General features: G+C 43.0%; 1 protein-coding gene across 1 annotated transcript; it reads left to right on the plus strand.

Moving 5' to 3' along the window:
• The first annotated feature begins 493 nt into the window (after positions 1-493).
• LOC125554014 (LOB domain-containing protein 30) lies at positions 494-2,859 on the plus strand. The gene is made up of 2 exons (XM_048717642.1): positions 494-1,068; positions 1,891-2,859. Exons 1-2 carry the CDS (start codon positions 694-696, stop codon positions 2,308-2,310), a joined length of 795 nt encoding a protein of 264 aa, XP_048573599.1. The 5' UTR covers positions 494-693; the 3' UTR covers positions 2,311-2,859.
• Positions 2,860-21,715: the final 18,856 nt, after the last annotated feature.

Genomic DNA, 21,715 nt, shown 5'->3' on the forward strand with positions numbered 1-21,715 from the left:
TGCATGTGTGTGTGTTTGTGTGACGGATAGATGCACCGTTGGGTGCAAATTGGGCGAGGGGGGGACTGTGGTGCGGTTCCCTCTTTGGCTCGATCGCCCCTCCCTCGCATACATATGCAGCATGTTTGCTTCACGCAATCCTCTAGCCCTTAAGAGAGCGAAAGAGCAGAAAGAGAAGTGTGTAGAGAGGGAAAGAGTGGTACCAGCTGCTGCTCGATCGCTAGGCTTCCATGCCGTGGCTTTAAAGTCTCATCAATACCCCAAAAACAAAAACTACACATACACATACGCATATATGTTAGTCCAGCAGTGGGACGAGTAGGGAAAGTGTGCGTATATATATGAGATATGCATGCATGAGAGAGAAACTGAAAAAAAAAAGAAATCGGGGTGGAACTGTAACCCCCCATGACCTTCCACCAATAGGACAAACACCAAAAGGAGGCAGGGATTTCCATATATTACGCGTTTGCCCCTCCCCCTCCGCGTCTACTATATTGGCAGCCTGCCTCCCTCCCCATTCGACCCTCCTCTCCTCTCGCCCTCCCTCCCTCTCTCCAGACTTACCAACACCGGCGAGCGAGGGCACTTGTTTTATCCTATAACTAGCAAGTGCCTAGAGGGAGCAGCAGATATAAGGGGAGAGGGCCGATTAAAAGCTCTCTTCTTGCGGCCGATCGATCTAGCACGGCAATGAGCTCGGGCGGCGGCAGCAGCACGCTTGGCGGCTGCGGCGGGCCGAGCGGGAGCGGCAGCGGCAGCGGAGGGGGAGGAGGGGGAGGGGGCCTTGGCGGCGGCGGCGGCGGGCCGTGCGGCGCGTGCAAGTTCCTCCGGCGCAAGTGCGTGAGCGAGTGCATCTTCGCGCCCTACTTCGACTCGGAGCAAGGCGCGGCGCACTTCGCGGCGGTGCACAAGGTGTTCGGCGCCAGCAACGTCTCCAAGCTGCTCCTCCAGATCCCCGCGCACAAGCGCCTCGACGCCGTCGTCACCATCTGCTACGAGGCGCAGGCCCGCCTCCGCGACCCCGTCTACGGCTGCGTCGCCCACATCTTCGCGCTCCAGCAGCAGGTATACATCCATCCTTCCATCCATCATATACCCATCGATCGATCGAGTTAAATCTCCGTGTTGATCGATCATCGATCCTGCATGCCTCTTTGGATCACGGGAGGGAAAACCCCAGTAGGCGCCATGCACAGCACAGCACAGCACAGCTAGCGCCGCCTCGAGTCGCCAGCTTGCTGGCTGCATGCCATGCGTATGGATCTGGGTCTTTTCCGGGGAGGGTAGTACTCCGGCGGCGCGAGCATGCCGCGTTTCTTCTTTCTGGAGAAGAAAGGTAAGTCTACTTTGGGAGGAAATTAACACGGCGAAGCCAAGCAACGGCAGTGCGAAAAGGGGCACGCCAAGCGCTAAACCGGGAGACTGCTTCCCCAGCTGGACTTCGCGATGAATGATATGCGCGCGCGCACGACGTCTCATCCGTCGCGTCCGCGGCGCCGTCCGATCCCGCCCACCCGCAGATCGTACGCACGCCCGTCACGCCACGTCCACGCCCACGCGCGCAGATATGTTAGTACCCCGTCCGTCTCGGTCTCTGGGGTTTGAACAGGCCAAGGAGCTAGTAGTAGTCCTTGGTTCTCGATCTGAACCCCATGAAAAGAAAGCCCTAGCACCGATCTCTAGTTCTGGAAGTTCTAACCGCGCGCCCCCTTCTCTTTTGTTTCTAGTGCAAATCTTTTGATCTTCCTTGCAAATCATTTCGTTGCATGCATGCATGTATGCATGTGGTTCTACTTCTATCTGTTCATGTGTATGAGTATCGTTGTGTGACTGGTTTGAAGCTTGTACTAATGCATGAATGTATGTGTGTGTCATGTCATTCCCTAGGTGGTGAATCTCCAGGCCGAGCTGACCTACCTGCAGACCCACCTGGCCACCCTGGAGCTGCCATCGCCGCCGCTGCCGGCCGCGCCGCAAATGCCGATGGCGATGCCGGCCCAGTTCTCCATCTCGGACCTGCCGTCCACGACCAACATTCCCACCACCATCGACCTGTCCGCGCTCTTCGAACCGCCGGCGCAACCGCAGTGGGCGCTCCAGCAGCATCACCAGCACCAGCTCCGCCAGCAGCCGTCATACGGCGCCATGGCGCACAGGGGCGGCTCCAGCAGCATGGCGGAGGGATCGGCGGGCAGCGGCAGCGGCAGCGGCGACCTGCAGACGCTGGCGCGGGAGCTCCTGGACCGCCACGGCCGGTCCGGCGTGAAGCCCGAGCTGCAGCCACCGCCGCCGCCGCATCCAAGATGATCTCAATCCTCCCTCCAAGCCGCGCGCGTGGTCCATGGCCGGAGAGCGATCAAGGCGCAACCGTGCAAAGAGATCGAGGTGACATGGCGGCAGAAGCAGAAGAGTTGGCGCGCGGCAACAAGGAGAGGGATTATTGGGATCGGTGAGGGAGGGATGATGGCGAGCAGCGTGGTTCGATCGAGTAGGTAGAAGAGAAGCAGCATGCAGCATTGGCCGGTTTTCGCGTATCCACCTTGTTGTTAACCAGGGGTGCAAGGGCGCCCCACTTGCCCCATATTCTACATTTGATTTGGCTTTTCCTCCAACAGAGGACGATCGATCGGGTCCGTAGTCAGTAGAGGGTGGTAGTTTGACATGGGTAGCAGTGTTACTTTGGGCCACCGGCCGGACGTTCCATTAATTGCAAGATTTTTAAGAAGCTTCTATTCCTGGCTACCATACACATCCCTCTCGCTGTTGATCACGCTGGCCGGCGATGCTTAATTCTGGCTACTCCAGCAGCTGTTTCCACGCATTTATGGCCTTCTCTAAATTGGTTTTGCAGCTTCCGATCGGCTCGACTGTGATGCCTTCATTTTATTTTATTTTACTTGTTCTTGCATTTGTTTATTTGTTCTTGTTGCGGCGGCCAGCGGCGGTGCTGTGACGCAACAGTGCTCTGAAGTCACCTCCGGCGTGGAGTTATGAACAGCTCATCAGCTCTCTGGATAGGGGACATGTGGCTACATGATCGGGCCCGCGCTTGAGTAGATGAGAGGGAAAAGGAATATGGTTTTGGTCAGTCTGTTTGTCAGGGATGGATCGATCCAGCCTGCTTTGACTATGACCATTGTTATGTGTTGTCCGCCGCTGTTGCTTCTAGGCATACGTATGCCATGCCCCCCGTATCGTGGTGTCGGTTGGGAAGTGAAATTTGAGCAAATCAATTTGAACATGGATCATGATTCTTAACTTGTACTAGCGCGCTGATAATCTAGATAATTTTTATACTACTCCCTCCATTCCTAAATATAAGTGTTTCTTTAGAGGTTTTAATGCGGACTACATACAGATATATATACACGTATTTTAGAGTGTAAATTCACTCATTTTGTTTCATATGTAGTCCGTAGTGAAATCTCTAGAAAGAGTTATATTTAGGAACGGAGGGAGTAGTATACATACGTTGTTTTAGATTTTCGACACAAACAAAACTTTGCCTATTAGCATCCATGTCAAACAACAAAGATGCGCCATGATATGCACGTAATTAGTTTTCCCTGCACCATTCGCATGAACAAGCCTACACAGTCGATGCAAAAGTACGGAATTTTCTTAAGTAGGAAGACCTGGTTTCATATAATTCTTTTCTGAAGTCAAACCATGGAGGACAAAGCGTATCTTGTGGTGAAGATCGCAGGTAAACACCTCGCACGAAAGGCTCAAACACCGAAATACGAGCTCGAACCTGGAGCTGTCTCCCATGAGCTTCTGGCCCATTTATTATTAGGCTTTTGTTAGAATAATTGGGCTTTTGGCCCACTTATTATTTTCAACAATTGCTGAAAATCTGAGAGGCCCATATGGCCCGTTCATACATGACAGGTGAGTGTGAAAATGTAGGCCAATCCCTATTTGGCGCTGCAGGCGCCTGTTACAGGCCATTTCTACCTCCAACAAAGACGCCATAACCACCCAGCCACCTTCTTTGGACATGACTAATCACAATATTTCGTTTAATTATTTACTGTTTTTCCGAACGGTTTTGTTCGGTTTTTCTATTTCTATTTTTTTACTTCTTATTCTTTTTTTCTTACTCTTTTGATAAGTGTGTGAACTTTTTCAATTTCGCTATTTATTTTTAAAAATCAACGAACTATTTTTAAATCGTGATTTTTTTTCAAAATTGTGAACTTTTCATAAAATAGGAATTTGTTAACTCTTTTCAAACTTGTGAACTTTTGTCCACAGTCAATGAACGTTTTTCAAATTCGTGTACTTTTTTTTAAATGCATGAACTTTTTTCAAAATTGATGAACTTTTTCCAAAATCAATGAACTATTTCTCAAATCTGTGAACTATTTCAAAATTTTATGAACTTCTGTAGAATTCAATGAACCTTTTCAAAATTTCAAAAAAAGTACCAGTCTTTCAAACTTTTTTATTGCAAATCTATAATGTTTTAAAAAATATGATTTCTTTTTTCAGGTGGTTTATATGTGTATATTAATGTTGTACTGAAAGAAGTATTAAATAGGTTTGTTCGCGTATTGTAGACAACTAATAGATCTTGGCGTAGTGGTTGTTTTGTAGAGATCTTGGCCAACGAGCAATTGCCATGCGAGTTAGAATCCCAGCTCTTTCTTGTTTTTCTTTTCGCATCTGGTTTTTGGAGGATGTTGCAGGGCCGGCCCGCTAACGTCGCGTGCGAGCGCCAGGAGACCTAATTGGCGTTGAAAGCGCGGAGAGTGCTCCTCTTCGGCGCCGCTTAGGCAAGCTGCGCTCGAAGGCAAGCGGGAATGGGCCGGCCCAGCGTCGCTCGCTAAATTTTTTTTGGGAAAAAGTGCTAGCTAGAATATTGCGACTTGTGGGAATTGAACCCGCATGCCACCACTGAATTAGTTGACTGAATAACCAATGCGACTCGATGGCTTGGTTGTTATTAATGAGAAAAAACAAGCTATCTGACCCATGTTTCAGTCAGAGTATATTTTTTATGAAAAAAAATAAAAAATATGAAAAAGATTTCACGAATTTGAAAAAAGTTCATCACTTTTGAAAAAGAGTGCAAGGATTTAAAAACAGTTCATCGATTTTGATTAAAGAAAGTTCACAAATTTGAAAATAGTTCGCCAAATTTAAAAAGTTCATAAATTTAGATCAAAAAGTTCAAGGATTTAAAAAAAGTTCATCAATTTTGATGAAAACAGTTCAGAATTTTGAAAAGAGTTCACCTAATTTCAACAAAATTTCATCAATTTCAATCAAAAAGTTCAAGGATTTAAAAATAATTCATCAATTTTGATGAAAAAAGTTCACAAATTTGAAAAGAGTTCACCGATTTTTTGAAAAAAAAATTAGCAATTTCGATAAGAAGTTCACTAATTTGAAGAAGGTTCGTGGATTTTCAAAAAAAGTTCACGAATTTGAAAACATCATCAATTTTGAATAAAAAGTTCACTAGATTTGTTTTTTGAAAAAACATGCATTTAAGAAAAATAAAATATAAAGGAACAAGAAATAAGAGTAAATAGAAAATAAACGAGGAGGTGGAAAGGTCGGGAGTTCGAGTCTCACCTGTGCTCGGTTTTGCAGTTTGAAACGAAAAAAAAGAAGGATCAATGGGCCGGCCCATCACGCAGGGAGGGGTGTGCGCCCGTTTGGGGAAATGCCTAATTCGGGCGCTTAAGGCGCCGAATAGGGTTTGGCAAGCGCCGAGTAGGAGCTCCTGAAAATGTAAATTCCCACCTCAATTGAAAAGGGTGTATTGGGCCGAGTGCAGAGATTCGATACACAGACTCATCTGCACCCGGTCAAAAAATAATTCACAAAAAATTCAAAAACTTCAAAAAAAATTGCATGGTAGATAATTTATTGTGTGAAGCCGGCTCCAATTTTCAGATCATTTGGACATCTGAGTTGCTCTCAGCTAAAAAGACAAATTGGGTCAGAACAGTACATGAACAGTAAACTTTTTTACACACCCCAAATTTATCTTTTTTGCTGAGAGCTGCTCAGATGTCCAAATGATCCGAAAGTTGGAGCGGACCTCACGCATCAAATTATCTACCATGCAAAAAATATGGTGTGCGCTTTGTGTTCCACGCCACTAATAACTATTTGTGAATTTAAAAAAGATTTTGTATTTTGCATTTATTCCATTTAGCCAAATACATACGCTACCCTTCACATACTAGTATTATAAGAGATAGATCACGTTGTGTTGACAGCAGATTTTGGCGTGATCGAAAACATAATTAAGAAGGCCTTAAATATAAAAGTGCTTAAAGTGAGAAAATTCCGTATCGTCAAAAGCAGAAACATTGATGTTTGAGCCATCGCCATCCGATCTCATCTCGAAAGCCAAAGTTGTGTTCGAAATACCGAGATTTTGTATTCAGAATACTATTCGGCTGATTACGCCCCCAAGACTGACTCGTATGGAAAAGTGATCTACACGGATTGTCTTCATCTCGTCGAGACGATCGATTTTGATATAAAAACCATCCAAATCCAAGTTCGTATGCAAAAGTTAGAGTAATCGGAGTGCAGCCCTATCATGAAGCGAGATGTGGCGCGCCCTAGCAGACGCATGTCTTATGGGTAGCGCGAGGGAACAGATGTTTTGCATGACTGTTTTAGCCCAAAAGATGGCGTCGAATCGAAAAATATTCAACATGAAAGTTGTTTGTCTCGTCGAAATGGTCAAGATTGCTTTTGGACTCGTTTCCATCCGAGGTCATTTACCAACACAAAAAAGACCCGCAAGGTGCAGCCAGTTTAAACCGAACAATTTTGGAAAGTTTGGATAAACCAATCCAAATTTGACTAGGGTTTTGGACGTGAATCCAAGCCTTTTCCTTGCACGGGAAGTCCAGCCGCCTCTTATATACCTAAGGGGTGACGGCCGATTGAACAACACACAATCGATCAAATCATCTACCACATTTTATCTTTTATCTTTTCTCCTTAACCCAAGTTCTTCTTCTTCCTCGTTCTTCGTCTGTTCTTTTTGTTGCAGGGCGGCGAACCTCGAGGCTCTTGGGGCGATCAGATCGACCTAGGGCAGCCCATAGCCACCGCGCGCCCTGACGGGGTCCCTCCCGGGCGTGTGGGGTTTCGGGTCCTTAAAAGCACCCGCCGGATTGTCTGCGTACCGCGCTTCCAGCCATATCTCCTTCAACATGAGCTGCGGTGCATCACCCCCGGCGTCGAGGGTACACGGTGACGTGCTCGTGTGTGAACACACTTTTTGGCGACTCCGCTGGGGAAGAAGCTTTGAACGGTCTCTGGCCCGTTCTTGCTACGAAGAGATCGTCATCTAGGGTTTGACATCTACGAAGGTAATATGAATACCCAATCACTTATGCAGATGCAAATAATGCATATGTTGTTGCTAGATCGTCTAATGAGCATAATGTATCGGTTAGCCCTAGTTTTATCAATCATGTATCTAATTATGTGCAACAGCCGATTCAGAATAATCTTCATGCTTCAACTTCATATAATTTCAGCAACATGCAACATATGTATCCCCACCCACTCTCATGCATCGGCAACCCCACAAATCTATATGCCGATGAACAACATGATGAGTTCGGTTAATCAAGTTGAGACACCCCATGTAGGAACTTCCAATATGATGCAACAAAGTGTTTCAACTTTTTATTCATCGGCAAATAACTTGCAGTTTGTTAATCCAAACATGCCGGTGGATAGGGGAATTGGCCATGCTACTACTAGTTATTCGGTCAATTACCTTCAAACATCATATCCTACACCTCATGCTACTGATTTTCTGGCACCATACGCAACTATTGATGTCCATAATTCGGCTCCGCACATTCATGGTCATGGCCGAATAAGTGAAACTTCTACAGGAGCACAAATGCCTTCACCTACTACCGTGGTATATCATGTCCCCCCAACACAATTACAGAATTTTGGTGACATATCGTTACCGAAAGAGTCTAAAAGTGTCGGGGGGCAATTCTATCCAGATTGGGTCATTAAGAAAAATCTTACGTCTTTTTGAGACGAATGCAATGTTGTTCTACATGAATTAATAAAAGATGGAAAGCCTATTAATTCTACTGCAATCCAAGCTAGATTATGCCAAAAAGAGAAAGCATTAGGTGTGGATAGAATTGTCAAAAAAGGTGGTGATTCGGATAACAAAGTTAATTCGGCTACTGAAAAGACCGAATCAAATATTATGTATGCCGAATCTGTTCTAGAAAAACAGGACGACAAGGTGTTGGGGAGCTATTCGAAAGAGGAACAACATCTCGTTCAAGTAACACAGCCATCATGCTCTCCCAACGTATTTGAAAAGGTATGTCTAGCAAGTGATTTACCTATCTTCCGATTTGGTCACAACTTTATTGTTGATACTTCTATAAGAAAAATTCTCATAAGTAATTTTGAAAGACCAATGAAGAAGGGAAATTTACTTGTTAGCAATAAAACTCTTATAGAGCATATCGATCAACCTATTGTGCCATTTATAAAGATCAATAATGACCTATTATTGCAGCCAAAGTTTTCCCCATTGCTTTATCAAAATTTCATATCTAATTGGGTAGCTTTGCTTGTTTCATACTTGGCTTGCACTTGGTCTCAATTGAAACATGTGCATTCTAACTATTTTCGTTTCAGAAATTTAAAGTCAAGGTCAAATTCTTTTGAGAAATCTGATGCTAATATAATATCTTATCCAAATACATCGGAGATAGGGTGAAAAACACAATGCATAGCCGAATGACGATATTCCAAATTTGAACCATTCGTTTGCTTAACTCCAAACCCATTTGCACACCAAGATCGGCTAGAAAACAAGAAGTATACCTTCAATTCAAGCATGTGTGATCAAATATTTGATTTGTTGCTGAAAAATAATTACATTAGAGTTCTTGATCACCATGTGAAGCCATCAATCCAAGGACGAATGTATTGCAAGTTGCATGATTCGTCCAAGCATAATTTTGAGGATTGCAACATGTTTCGTCAAATAGTTAAATCGGCCATTGATAAAGGACGATTAAAATTTGTTGAACCACCAAGGGATGACCAGTCTATTCCGATTGGTCCTAGTGGAAAAAAAGTTTTTGAATCGGATGCTTCAAGACGATTCCTTTAAAGATGAGAAGGTAAAAACTACAGGTGATGGGATCAAGCTTTCAAGTAAAGAAGTTGTTCAAGAGCACAATGAAAATATTCTTGATGGCATGAGTCCTATCGAAGATACAATGAAGACGCCAAGGACTAGGGGGGCAACAAAGTAGTCCAAAGATCGATGCAAGCAAAACAAAAGGAGATAAAGGCCGCAATAAGCACAAGCACAAGAAATCCAAGGTCACTTTTGCACAGTTATTAGATAAATATAAAAAAAAAGTGAAGAGAATGGTGCTTATCGGTCAAGTAATGCAAAAGAATCAAGATCACCCCCTAGGCGCAAATCCAAGGATCGGTATTGGCAAGAAGAGAATTTTAATGCAATGTGTTCATTTCCTTATTTTGGGCCGCCAATGCCAATGTCGTGGATGCCTCCCTATGCTCATGTAGATCGATATTCATCATGGGACAGGTATGATACAATGGCACATTCTCCATCATATTTTAGACCATCTCACCATTGTTATGCAGCTCCAAGAAGATCAACGTTCAGTGAGCTGTCATATGTTCAAGACCGTTTCAATAAGAAAGAATCGGCCCGGAGCTCAAGAAAGAAGGAAGAGGTGATCAAACAAGTATATCGAGTTAAATAAGATGGTCGCAAGAGTGCCAATTTAGATTTGATATTTTTTGAATATTTACTTTAGAGCAAAGCTCCACAGTCCTTTATTAAATAAAGAAGTAGCAACTGTACAAGCTAGGGAAGAAAGCAAGAAATAAAAGGAAGAAAAAACAGAATCTAACTACCTACCTACAGCTAAGTGAGGGAGTTAATCCAAGCATACATTCTATGAGCTAGAAGAGTAAGATCATAATTCAGATTTGATATTAAAGCATAAAGAGCCAATTAAAGTGTTAAAATGTTAACACTTTAATTGGCTCTTTATTCAGATTTGATATTAAAGGATAAAGAGCCAATTAAAGTGTTAACATTGGCTACTAAAGGCAATAAGATGAAGCAATCAATTATCGAGAATCAAAGTGCCAAATCTGAAGAAAAGAAGTTGAAAGTGCACAAAGTAAAACAAGAATTGTCATTAGTTCAAACAAAATCACAGTTGGGGCGCTCACTCGGCTTATCATATTGGCAAAAGAATAAATTACAAAAACTTAGTGCAGAAGAACTTGAAGAAAGGAACATGGCATGGGTTCCTAAAGGAAGTACTCAAAATAAGAATTATGTGAAAGCATCCATTACACGAAGTGCGGCAAAGATGAAGAAAGAAAAGAGTGAAAACTATGAAGGACCAAGCCGAAGGTTACAACATCTTCGGTCCACACATTATCCATATTCTTCAACTATGTCGTTGATGCATATGCCATGAAATTCTTCATCAGGTATGATTGGTTACCCTCAATGGGCTTATTTTAATCCATGGATGCAATATAATTTTTTACATCATGAAAGGGTATTATCAAATCATCATATGTTCAATTAGCTTCACTTTGTTGCTAATCTAAATGGCCGATATATACCTATCGTCCTAAGCACGTACAAATGGTCGATGAAGTGTTGACATCGCGCTTAGAACAAACTTCATGCAAGCTATTTTTTGGCACACAAGTTTTGCCGAAAAACAGGGGGCATGTGTTGACACCAGATTTTGGCATGATCGAAAACATAATTAAGAAGGCCTGAAATGGAAAAGTACTCAGAGTGAGGAAGTTCCGTATCGTCAAAAGGAGAAACTTTGATGTTTGGGCCATCGCCATCCGGTCTCATCTCGAAGGCCAAAGTTGTGTTCGAAATACCGAGATTTTGTATTCAGAACACTATTTGGCTGATTACACCCCCAAGACTTCCTCGTATGGCAAAGTGATCTACATGGATTGTCTTCGTCTCGTCGAGACGATCGATTTTGATATAAAATCATCCAAATCCGAGTTCGTATGCAAAAGTTAGAGAAATCGGAGTGCAGCCCTGTCATGAGGCGAGATGTGGCGCGCCCTACCAGACGCATGTCTGATGGGTAGCGCGAGGGAACAGATGTTTCGCGTGACTGTTTTGGCCCAAAAGATGGCGTTGAATCGAAAAAATATTCAACATGAAAGTTGTTCGTCTCTTCGAAATGGTCAAGATTGCTTTTGGACTCGTTTCCATCCGAGGTCATTTACCAACACAAAAAAGACCTGCAAGGTGCAGCCAGTATAAACCGAACAGTTTTGGAAAATTTGGATAAAACCAATCCGAATTTGACTAGGGTTTTGGACATGAATCCGAGCATTTTCCTTGCACGGGAAGTCCAGCCGCCTCTTATATACCTAAGGGGTGACGGCCGATTGAACAACACACAATCGATCAAATCATCTACCACATTTTATCTTTTATCTTTTCTCCTTAACCCTAGTTCTTCTTTTTCCTCGTTCTTCGTCTGTTCTTCTTGTTGCAGGGCGGCGAACCTCGAGGCCCTAGGGGCGACCAGGTCGATCTAGGGCAGCCCATAGCCACCGCGCGCCCTGACGGGGTCCCTCCTGGGCGTGTGGGGTTTTGGGTCCTCAAAAGCACCCGCCAGATTGCCTGCGTACCGCGCTTCCGGCCGGGTCTCCTTCGACGTGAGCTGCGGTGCGTCACCCCCGACGTCGAGGGTACACGGTGACGTGTTCGTGTGCGAACACACTTTTTGGCGACTCCGCTGGGGAAGAAGCTTTGAATGGTCTCTGACACGTTCTTTATACGAAGAGATCGTCATCTAGGGTTTGACATCTACGAAGGTAATATGAACACCCAATTCACTTATGTAGATGCAAATAATGCATATGTTGTTGCTAGATGGTCTAATGAGCATAATGTATCGGCTAGCCCTAGTTTTATCAATCATGTATCTAATTATGTGCAACAGCCGATTCAGAATAATCTCCATGCTTCAACTTCATATAATTTCAGCAACATGCAACATATGTATCCCCACTCCCATGCATCGGCAACCCCACAAATCTATATGCCGATGAACAACATGATGAGTTCGGTTAATCAAGTTGAGACACCCCATGTAGGAACTTCCAATAGGATGCAACAAAGTGTTTCAACTTTTTATTCATCGGCAAATAACTTGCAGTTTGTTAATCCAAACGTGCCGGTGGATAGGGGAATTGGCCATGCTGCTACTAGTTATTCAGCCAATTACCCTCAAACATCATATCCTACACCTCATGCTACTAATTTTCTGGCACCATACGCAACTATTGATGTCCACAATTTGGCTCTGCACCTTCATGGTCATGGCCGAATAAGTGAAACTTCTACAGGAGCACAAATGCCTTCACCTACTATCACGACATATCATGTTCCCCCAACACAATTACAGAATTTCGGTGACATATCGTTATCGAAAGAGTCTAAAAGTGTCGGGGGCAATTCTATCCAGATTGGGTCATTAAGAAAATTTTTACGTCTTTTTGGGACGAATGCAATGTTGTTCTACATGAATTAATAAAATATGGAAAGCCTATTAATTCTACTGCAATCCAAGCTAGATTATGCCAAAAAGAGAGAGCATTGGGTGTGGATAGAATTGTCAAAAAAGGTGGTGATTCGGATAAGAAAGTTAATTCGGCTATTGAAAAGACCGAATCAAATATTACGTATGCCGAATCTGTTCTAGAAAAATAGGACGACAAGGTGTTGGGGAGCTATTCGAAAGAGGAACAACATCTCGTTCAAGTGACACAACCATCATGCTCTCCCAACGTATTTGAAAAGATATGTCTAGCAAGTGATTTACCTATCTTCCGATTTGGTCACAACTTTATTGTTGATGCTTCTATAAGAAAAGTTCTCATAAGTAATTTTGAAAGACCAATGAAGAAGGAAAATTTACTTGTTAGCAATAAAGCTCTTATAGAGCATATCGGTCAACCCATTGTGCCATTTATAAAGACCGATAATGACCTATTATTGCAGCCAAGTTTTCCCCATTGCTTTATCAAAATTTCATATCTAATTGGGTAGCTTTGCTTGTTTCATACTTGGCTTGCACTTGGTCTCAATTGAGACATGTGTATTCTAACTATTTTCGTTTCGGAAATTTAAAGCCAAGGTCAAATTCTTTTGAGAAATCTGATGCTAATATAATATCTTATCCAAATACATCGGAGATAGGGTGCAAAACACAATGCATAGCCGAATGGCGATATTCCAAAGTTGAACCATTTGTTTGCTTAACTCCGAAGCTGTTTGCACACCAAGATCGGCTAGAAAACAAAAAGTATACCTTCAATTCAAGCATGTGTGATCAAATATTTGATTTGTTGCTGAAAAATAATTACATTAGAGTTCTTGATCACCATGTGCAGCCATCAATCCAAGGACGAATGTATGCAAGTTGCATGATTCGTCCAAGCATAATTTTGAGGATTGCAACATGTTTTATCAAGTAGTTAAATCGGCCATTGATAAAGGACGATTAAAATTTGTTGAAACACCAAGGGATGACCAGTCTATTCCAATTGGTCCTAATGGAAAAAAGTTTTTGAATCAGATGCTTCAAGACGATTCCTTGAAAGATGAGAAGGTAAAAACTACAGGTGATGGGATCAAGCTTTCAAGTAAAGAAGTTGTTCAAGAGCACAATGAAAATATTCTTGAAGGCATGAGTCCTATTGAAGATACAATAAAGGCACCAAGGACTGGGGGCAGCAAAGCAGTCCAAAGATCGATGCAAGCAAAACAAAAGGAGATAAAGGCCACAATAAGCACAAGAACAAGAAATCCAAGGTCACTTTTACATAGTTATTAGATAAATATCAAAAGAAAAGTGAAGAGAATGGTGCTTATCGGTCAAGTAGTGCAAAAGCATCAAGATCACCTCCTAGGCACAAATCCAAGGATCGGTATTGGCAAGAACTGAATTTTAATGCAACATGTTCATATCCTTATTTTGGGCCGCCAATGCCAATGTCGTGGATGCCTCCCTATGCTCATGTAGATTGATATTCATCATGGGACATGTATGATACAATGGCACATTCTCCATCATATTTTAGACCATCTCACCATTGTTATGCAACTCGAAGAAGATCAACGTTCAGTGAGCTGTCATATGTTCAAGACCGATTCAATAAGAAAGAATCGGTCCGGAGCTCAAGAAAGAAGGAAGAGCTGATCAAACAAGTATATCGAGTTAAAAAAGATGGTCGCAAGAGTGCCAATTCAGATTTGATCTTAAAGGATAAAGAGCCAATTAAAGTGTTAACATTGGCTACTAAAGGCAATGTGATGAAGCATCAATTGTCGAGAATCAAAGTGCCAAATCTGAAGAAAAGAAGTGGAAAGTGCACAAGGTAAAACAAGAATTGTCATTAGTTCAAACAAAATCACAGCAGGGGCGCTCACTCGACTTATCATATTGGCAAAAGAAGAAATTACAAAAACTTAGTGCACAAGAACTTGAAGAAAGGAACATGGCATTGGTTTCTAAAGGAAGTACTCAAAATAAGAATTATGTGAAAGCACCCATTACACGAAGTGCGGCAAAGATGAAGAAAGAAAAGAGTGAAAACTATGAAGGACCAAGCCGAAGGTTACAACATCTTCGGTCCACACATTATCCATATTCTTCAACTATGTCGTTGATGCATATGCCATGGAATTCTTCATTAGGTATGATTGGTTACCCTCAATGGGCTTATTTTAATCCATGGATGCAATATAATTTTTTACATCATGAAAGGGTATTACCAAATCATCATATGTTCAATTAGCTTCACTTTGTTACTAATCTAAATGGCCGATATATACCTATCGTCCTAAGCACGTACAAATGGCCGATGAAGTGTTGACATCGCGCTTAGAACAAACTTCGTGCAAGCTATTTTTCGGCACGCAAGTTTTGCCGAAAAACATGGGGGCATGTGTTGACACTAGATTTTGGCATGATCGAAAACATAATTAAGAAAGCCTCAAATGGAAAAGTGTTGGGGAACGTAGCAATAATTCAAAATTTTCCTACGTGTCACCAAGATCAATCTAGGAGATACTAGCAACAAGAGAGAGGGAGTGCATCTTCATACCCTTGAAGATTGCTAAGCGGAAGCATTACATGAACGCGGTTGGTGGAGTTGTACACGCAGCGATTCAGATCGCGGTCGATTCCGATCTAAGCGCCGAACAATGGCGCCTCCGCGTTCAACACATGTACAGCCCGGGGACGTCTCCTCCTTCTTGATCTAGCAAGGGGAGAGGAGAAGTTGAGGGAGAACTCCGACAGCACGACGGCGTGGTGGTGATGGAGCTCGTGGTTCTCCGGCAGGGCTTCGCCAAGCGCTACGGAGGAGGAGGAGGTGTAGGAGAGGGGGAGGGGCTGCGCCAAGGAAAGGGTCTCGTCTTATGGCAGCCCTCCCACCCCCACTATTTATAGAAGGGGAGAGGGGGCCGGTGATAACCCACAAGTATAGGGGATCGCAACAGCTTTCGAGGGTAGAGTATTCAACCCAAATTTATTGATTCGACACAAGGGGAGCCAAAGAATATTCTCAAGTATTAGCAGTTGAGTTGTCAATTCAACAACACCTGGAAACTTAGTATCTGCAGCGGAGTGTTTAGTAGCAAAGTAATATGATAGTGATGGTCATGGTAACAAAAGAGTAATGAAAGCAAAGTAATGTTTTTGGTATTTTGTAGTGATTGTAACAATAGCAACGGGAAAGTAAATAAGCGTAAACCAGTATATGGAAAGCTCGTAGGCATCGGATCAATGATGGATAATTATGCCGGATGCGGTTCATCATGTAATAGTCATAACATAGGGTGACACAGAACTAGCTCCAATTCGTCAATGTAATGTAGGCATGTATTCCGAATATAGTCATACGTGCTTATGGAAAAGAACTTGCATGACATCTTTTGTCCTACCCTCCCGTGGCAGCGGAGTCCTAACGGAAACTAAGGGACATTAATGCCTCCTTTTAATAGAGAACCGGAACAAAGCATTAGCACATAGTGAATACATGAACTCCTCAAACTACGGTCATCACCGGTAAGTATCCCGATTATTGTCACTTCGGGGTTAACGGATCATAACACATAATAGGTGACTATAGGCTTGCAAGATAGGATCAAGAACACTCATATATTGATGAAAACATAATAGGTTCAGATCTGAAATCATGGCACTCGGGCCCTAGTGACAAGCATTAAGCATAGCAAAGTCATAACAACATCAATCTCAGAACATAATGGATACTAGGGATCAAACCCTAACAAAACTAACTCGATTACATGGTGAATCTCATCCAACCCATCACCGTCCAGCAAGCCTACGATGGAATTACTCACGCACGACGGTGAGCATCATGAAATTGGTGATGGAGGATGGTTGATGATGACGACGGCGACGAATCCCCCTCCCCGGAGCCCCGAACGGACTCCAGATCAGCCCTCCCGAGAGGTTTTAGGGCTTGGCGGCTGCTCCGTATCGTAAAACACGATGCTTTCTTCTCTCCTATTTTCTCTCTCCCCGAAAGCAGTTATATAGAGTTGGAGTTGGAGTCGGGGGGTCTACAGGGGGCCCACGAGGTAGGGGGGCGCGCCCTAGGGGGGGCGCCCCCCACCCTCGTGAGAAGGGTGTGGGCCCCCTGGTCTTCATCTTTGGCGAGGATTTATTATTATTTATTGTAAGATATCTCGTGGAGTTTCAGGTCATTCCGAGAACTTTTGTTTTCTACACATAAAACAACATCATAGCAATTCTGCTGAAAACAGCGTCAGTCCGGGTTAGTTCCATTCAAATCATACAAGTTAGAGTCCAAAACAAGGGCAAAAGTGTTTGGAAAAGTAGATACGTTGGAGACGTATCAACTCCCCCAAGCTTAAACCCTTGCTTGTCCTCAAGCAATTCAGTTGACAAACTAAAAGAAATAAAGAAAACTTTTACAAACTCTGTTTGCTCTTGTTGTTGTAAATATGTCAAGCTAGCATTCAAGTTTTCAGCAAAGATTATAACTAACCACATTTGCAATAATTCTCAGGTCTCGTGATTACTCATATAAATAACATAATCAACTAGCAAGCCATAATAATAAATCTCGGATGACAACACTTTCTCAAAACAATCATAATATGATATAACAAGATGGTATCTCGCTAGCCCTTTCTGAGACTGCAAAACATAAATGCAGAGCACCTTTAAAGATCAAGGACTGACTAGACATTGTAATTCATGGTAAAAGAGATCCAATCATAGTCACACCCAATATAAATTAACAGTAATGAATGCAAATGACAGCTGTGCTCTCCCGCTAGTGCTTCTTAATAAGAGGGTGATGACTCAACATAGAAGTAAATAGATAGGCCCTTCGCAGAGGGAAGCATGGATTTGTAGAGGTGCCAGAGCTCGGTTTTAAAATAGAGGTGAATAATATTTTGAGCGGTATACTTTCATTGTCAACATAACAAATGAGAGATGACGATATCTTCCATGCTACACACATTATAGGCGGTTCCCAAACAGAATGGTAAAGTTTATACTCCCCCTCCACCAACAACATCAATCCATGGCTTGCTCGAAACAACAAGTGCCTCGAACATACATCAGGTCCCAGGGGGAGTTTTGTTTGCAATTATTTTGATTTAGTTTGCATAAAGCATGGGACTAGGCATCCCGGTGACCAGCCTTTTATCTCGTGAATGAGGAGCGGAGTCCACTCCTCTTGAGAATAACCCGCCTAACATGGAAGATACAGACAACCCTAGTTGATACATGAGTTATTCGAGCATACAAAACAGGATGATTATTTGAAGGTTTAGAGTTTGGCACATACAAATTTACTTGGAACAGCAGGTAGATACCGCATATAGGAAGGTATAGTGGACTCATGTGGAATAACTTTGGGGTTTAAGGAGTTCGGATGCACAAGCAGTATTCCCGCTTAGTACAGGTGAAGGCTAGCAAAAGACTGGGTAGCGACCAACTAGAGAGCGACAATAGCCATGTACACGCATTAAAATTAATAAACATTGGATGCAAGCATGAGTAGGATATAATCCACCATGAACATAAATATCGTGAAGGCTATGTTGATTTGTTTCAACTACATGCGTGAACATGTGCCAAGTCAAGTCACTTAAATCATTCAAAGGAGGATACCACCCTATCATACCACATCATAATCATTTTAATAGCATGTTGGCACGCAAGGTAAACCATTATAACTCATAGCTAATAAAGCATGTCATAAGCAACTATGATCTCTAATTGTCATTGCAAACATGTTTATTCATAACAAGCTGAATCAAGAACGATGAACTCATCATATTTACAAAAACAAAAAAGGTCAAGTTCATACCAGCTTTTCTCATCTCGGTCAGTCCATCATATATCATCATAATTGCCTTTCACTTGCACGACCGAACGATGTGAATAATAATAAGAGTGCACATGCATTGGACTAAGCTGGAATCTGCGAGCATTCAATAAACAGGAGAAGACAAGGCAATATGGGCTCTTTTGTCAGATAAATAATAGTGCATATAAGAGCCACTTCAACAATTTAATCAAGGTCTTCTCCTACTGACCCCCAAAGAAAAGAAAAGAAATAAAACTATTTATACGGGAAAGCTCCCAACAAGCAAAAGAAGAACAGGAAATATTTTTGGGTTTTCTTTTTAATTACTACTACAGCATGGAAATTAAATTAATTAAAAGCTACAACTAATTTTTTTGGTTTTTTCTTAAGGTTTATCAAACACACAAGAAGAAAACATAAAAGAAAATAAACTAGCATGGATGATACAATGAAAAAGTTCGAGCACCGACATCTGGCAATGAGTGTGTGTGAGCATAAATGTAATGTCGGTGAGAAATACGTACTCCCCCAAGCTTAGGCTTTTGTCCTAAGTTGGTCTATGGCCACGGCTGGCTTGGCTAATATCCATAATAATAGTTGTTGGGGTCGTACTGTGATGAGGAAGAAGAAGGCTCCGATTTCCACTGGTTGGCAATCATCTCCAGATCCCACTGATAGTTAGACTGTCGTGAAGGATCAAATTGTGGTTCTGGTTCTGGCTCCTCGGCTGGTGCAGGGTTCTGGTAGGCGTGGATAGCCGTCAACGAAACAAGGTACTTGCCTACAGTCAAATCAAACAAAGCAGGAGCAGGCAAGGTAATAGTCTCAGGATGATGTTTATTAAAGAACAATTGATATTTAAGCTCTCCTGCCATATTCTTAACAATAAAATCATCTGCCACCATACTTTTATAATCTAAATAAACTCGAGGCAACACTTTTTCCTCCTTCTCAGCATGCCTAATAGGTATGTTAAAATGTGCAGCTAGGCATGTGGCATAGACGCCTCCAAAGATGGGACCCTTAGTACGGTTCATACTTAACCGTCTAGCAATAATGCCGCCCATACTAAAAGTGCTATCACTGTATAAACCTTGGAGAAAAATAATAATATCTGGGATACTAAGGTTTCCAGAGTTTCCGCGACCAATTAAGCAACGACTAGCAAATAATGCAAAGTACCGTAAGACAGGAAAGTGTATGCTAGTGATTCGTGCATCGGAAACCTTCCTTGTTTCCCCTACAGTGATAGTATTAATAAATCCCTCCACATCATCATGATGTGGTTCTTCTGTCTTGCCCCCAAAAGGGACTAAACAAATCCGACAAAAATCATAAAGTGACATCTCCTTATGCTCATCATATAAATGATCATCACTTCATTAAATGCACGATAATCAACAACCATTCTTAGAGACTTATCCTTCTTTTCAACCAAAAACACTGGGGCTCCCCATGGTGATGAACTCCGTCGAATGTAACCTTTCTCCAATAACTCCTTGATCTGCTTCTTAATCTCCTCCATATCATTTGCGGGCATCCGGTATGGTCTCTTTGATATTGGCCCTGTACCTGGCAATAGCTCTATCAAAAACTCGATGTCTCGATCCGGTGGCATGCCTGGTAACTCCTCTGGAAAAACATCCGGGTAATCCTTCACAACGGGAACTTCCTCCTGAACAACTCCCGTGAGGGTATTTACTTGGCTCCTCCTAGGCACATGCCTAGATACATACTTGATCCTTTTTCCCTCCGGGGTGGTGAGAAAAATCGACTTCTAGCACAGTCAATGCTTCCTCCATACTTTGACGTCCATTCCATGCCTAATATCACATCCAATCCTTGTGACTCCAAGATTATTAGGTCGGACGGAAAAACATGGCTACCAATGGTTAAGGGTATTTGGTCGCACCATCGACTAGCCATATACTCTGCTCCAGGTGAACTCACTAACAGAGGGGTCCTAAGGGTTTGGGTTGGTAGTTTAAACTTATCCATGAATCCCCTCGATATGTATGAATGCGATGCACCGGTATCAAAAAGAACAAGGGCGGTAAAATACTTAACCAAAAACTTACCTATAACCGCGTCTGGCTGCTCTTCAACCTCCTCCACGTTAATGTGGTTCACTTGTCCTTTGTTGAATGGATTGGGCTTCTTCCCAGTGCTCCCATTGCCGTTTCCATTCTTTGCTTCAGGGCACTCCGTGGCATAGTGTCCAGTATTCTCGCACTTAAAGCAAGTAATGTGACTTAGATCTCTCTTGGCGGGTGTGGCTGGATTAGGGCGGTTCTAATTGTTGTTTGTTCCATTCCTAGTCCCATTCTTAGAACCATTGTGGTTATGCGAACTTCCTCCGGTGTGGTTATGACCTCCATGGTTATGAACAAGTCCTCCTGAGTTCGGGGTTAGGCGAGGCTTCTGCTGAGCTCCTGAGTTATACCTCCCTTGCCCATACTTCCTCTTACGGCTCTCAATTTGCTGCTGCTTCCCTTCAATCATAAGAGCCTTATCTACCAACTCCTGGTAGTTGTTGAATATTGCCACCATCAATTGCATGCTCAACTCATCATTCAGCCCTTCCATAAACTTCTCCTGCTTCGCGGCATCCGTGGCTACATCATCCGGGGCATAGCGGGATAACTTACTAAACTCATCCACGTACTGAGCTACAGTACGGTTTCCCTAGCGTAAGTTGCGAAACTCACGCTTCTTCATGCTCATAGCTCCAGTTGAGACATGGGCTGTGCGGAAAGCTTGCTGAAACTGATCCCAAGTGACGTTGGCTATGGGGAATGTGGCCGTATAATTCTCCCACCATGAGGCTGCTGGTCCATCCAATTGATGTGCGGCAAAGCGCACCTTCTCAGCATCTGTGCAACCTGCGGTGGTCAACTCCCTTCCAATACGGTGTAGACAATCATCTGCAACTATAGGCTCGGTGCTACTGGAAAACACCGGCGGCTGCAACCTCAGAAAGCGAGCTAAGTTGTCAACTGGAGGTGGGTTGTTGTTGTTGCCTTGGTTCTGGACTAACAATTGCATCAAGGCATTCTGCTGCTGGATCAACTGAGTGAGCTCCGCCAGGAAGGTAAATCCGGTGTCATGTCTCGGAGGCATCTGATGGGTTTAGAGGGGAGAGATTAGAATAGAAAGGGGTCTAATGAGAAAGCACTACCCATATGCACATGAGACAAACACAATCATTTCACTCAATCAATCAAGCAAGGGCATACAAGCGGTCTAGAAC

Source organism: Triticum urartu, chromosome 4 (genome assembly GCF_003073215.2).
Source record: "Triticum urartu cultivar G1812 chromosome 4, Tu2.1, whole genome shotgun sequence".
Taxonomy (NCBI): domain Eukaryota; kingdom Viridiplantae; phylum Streptophyta; class Magnoliopsida; order Poales; family Poaceae; genus Triticum; species Triticum urartu.

Bases quoted from the DNA above. Each gene is read 5' to 3' on its own strand.
- LOC125554014 (XM_048717642.1), top strand. From the start codon at position 694: ATGAGCTCGGGCGGCGGCAGCAGCACGCTTGGCGGCTGCGGCGGGCCG. The intron at 1,069-1,890 runs GTATACATCCAT...GTCATTCCCTAG, and splicing joins TCTTCGCGCTCCAGCAGCAG to GTGGTGAATCTCCAGGCCGA.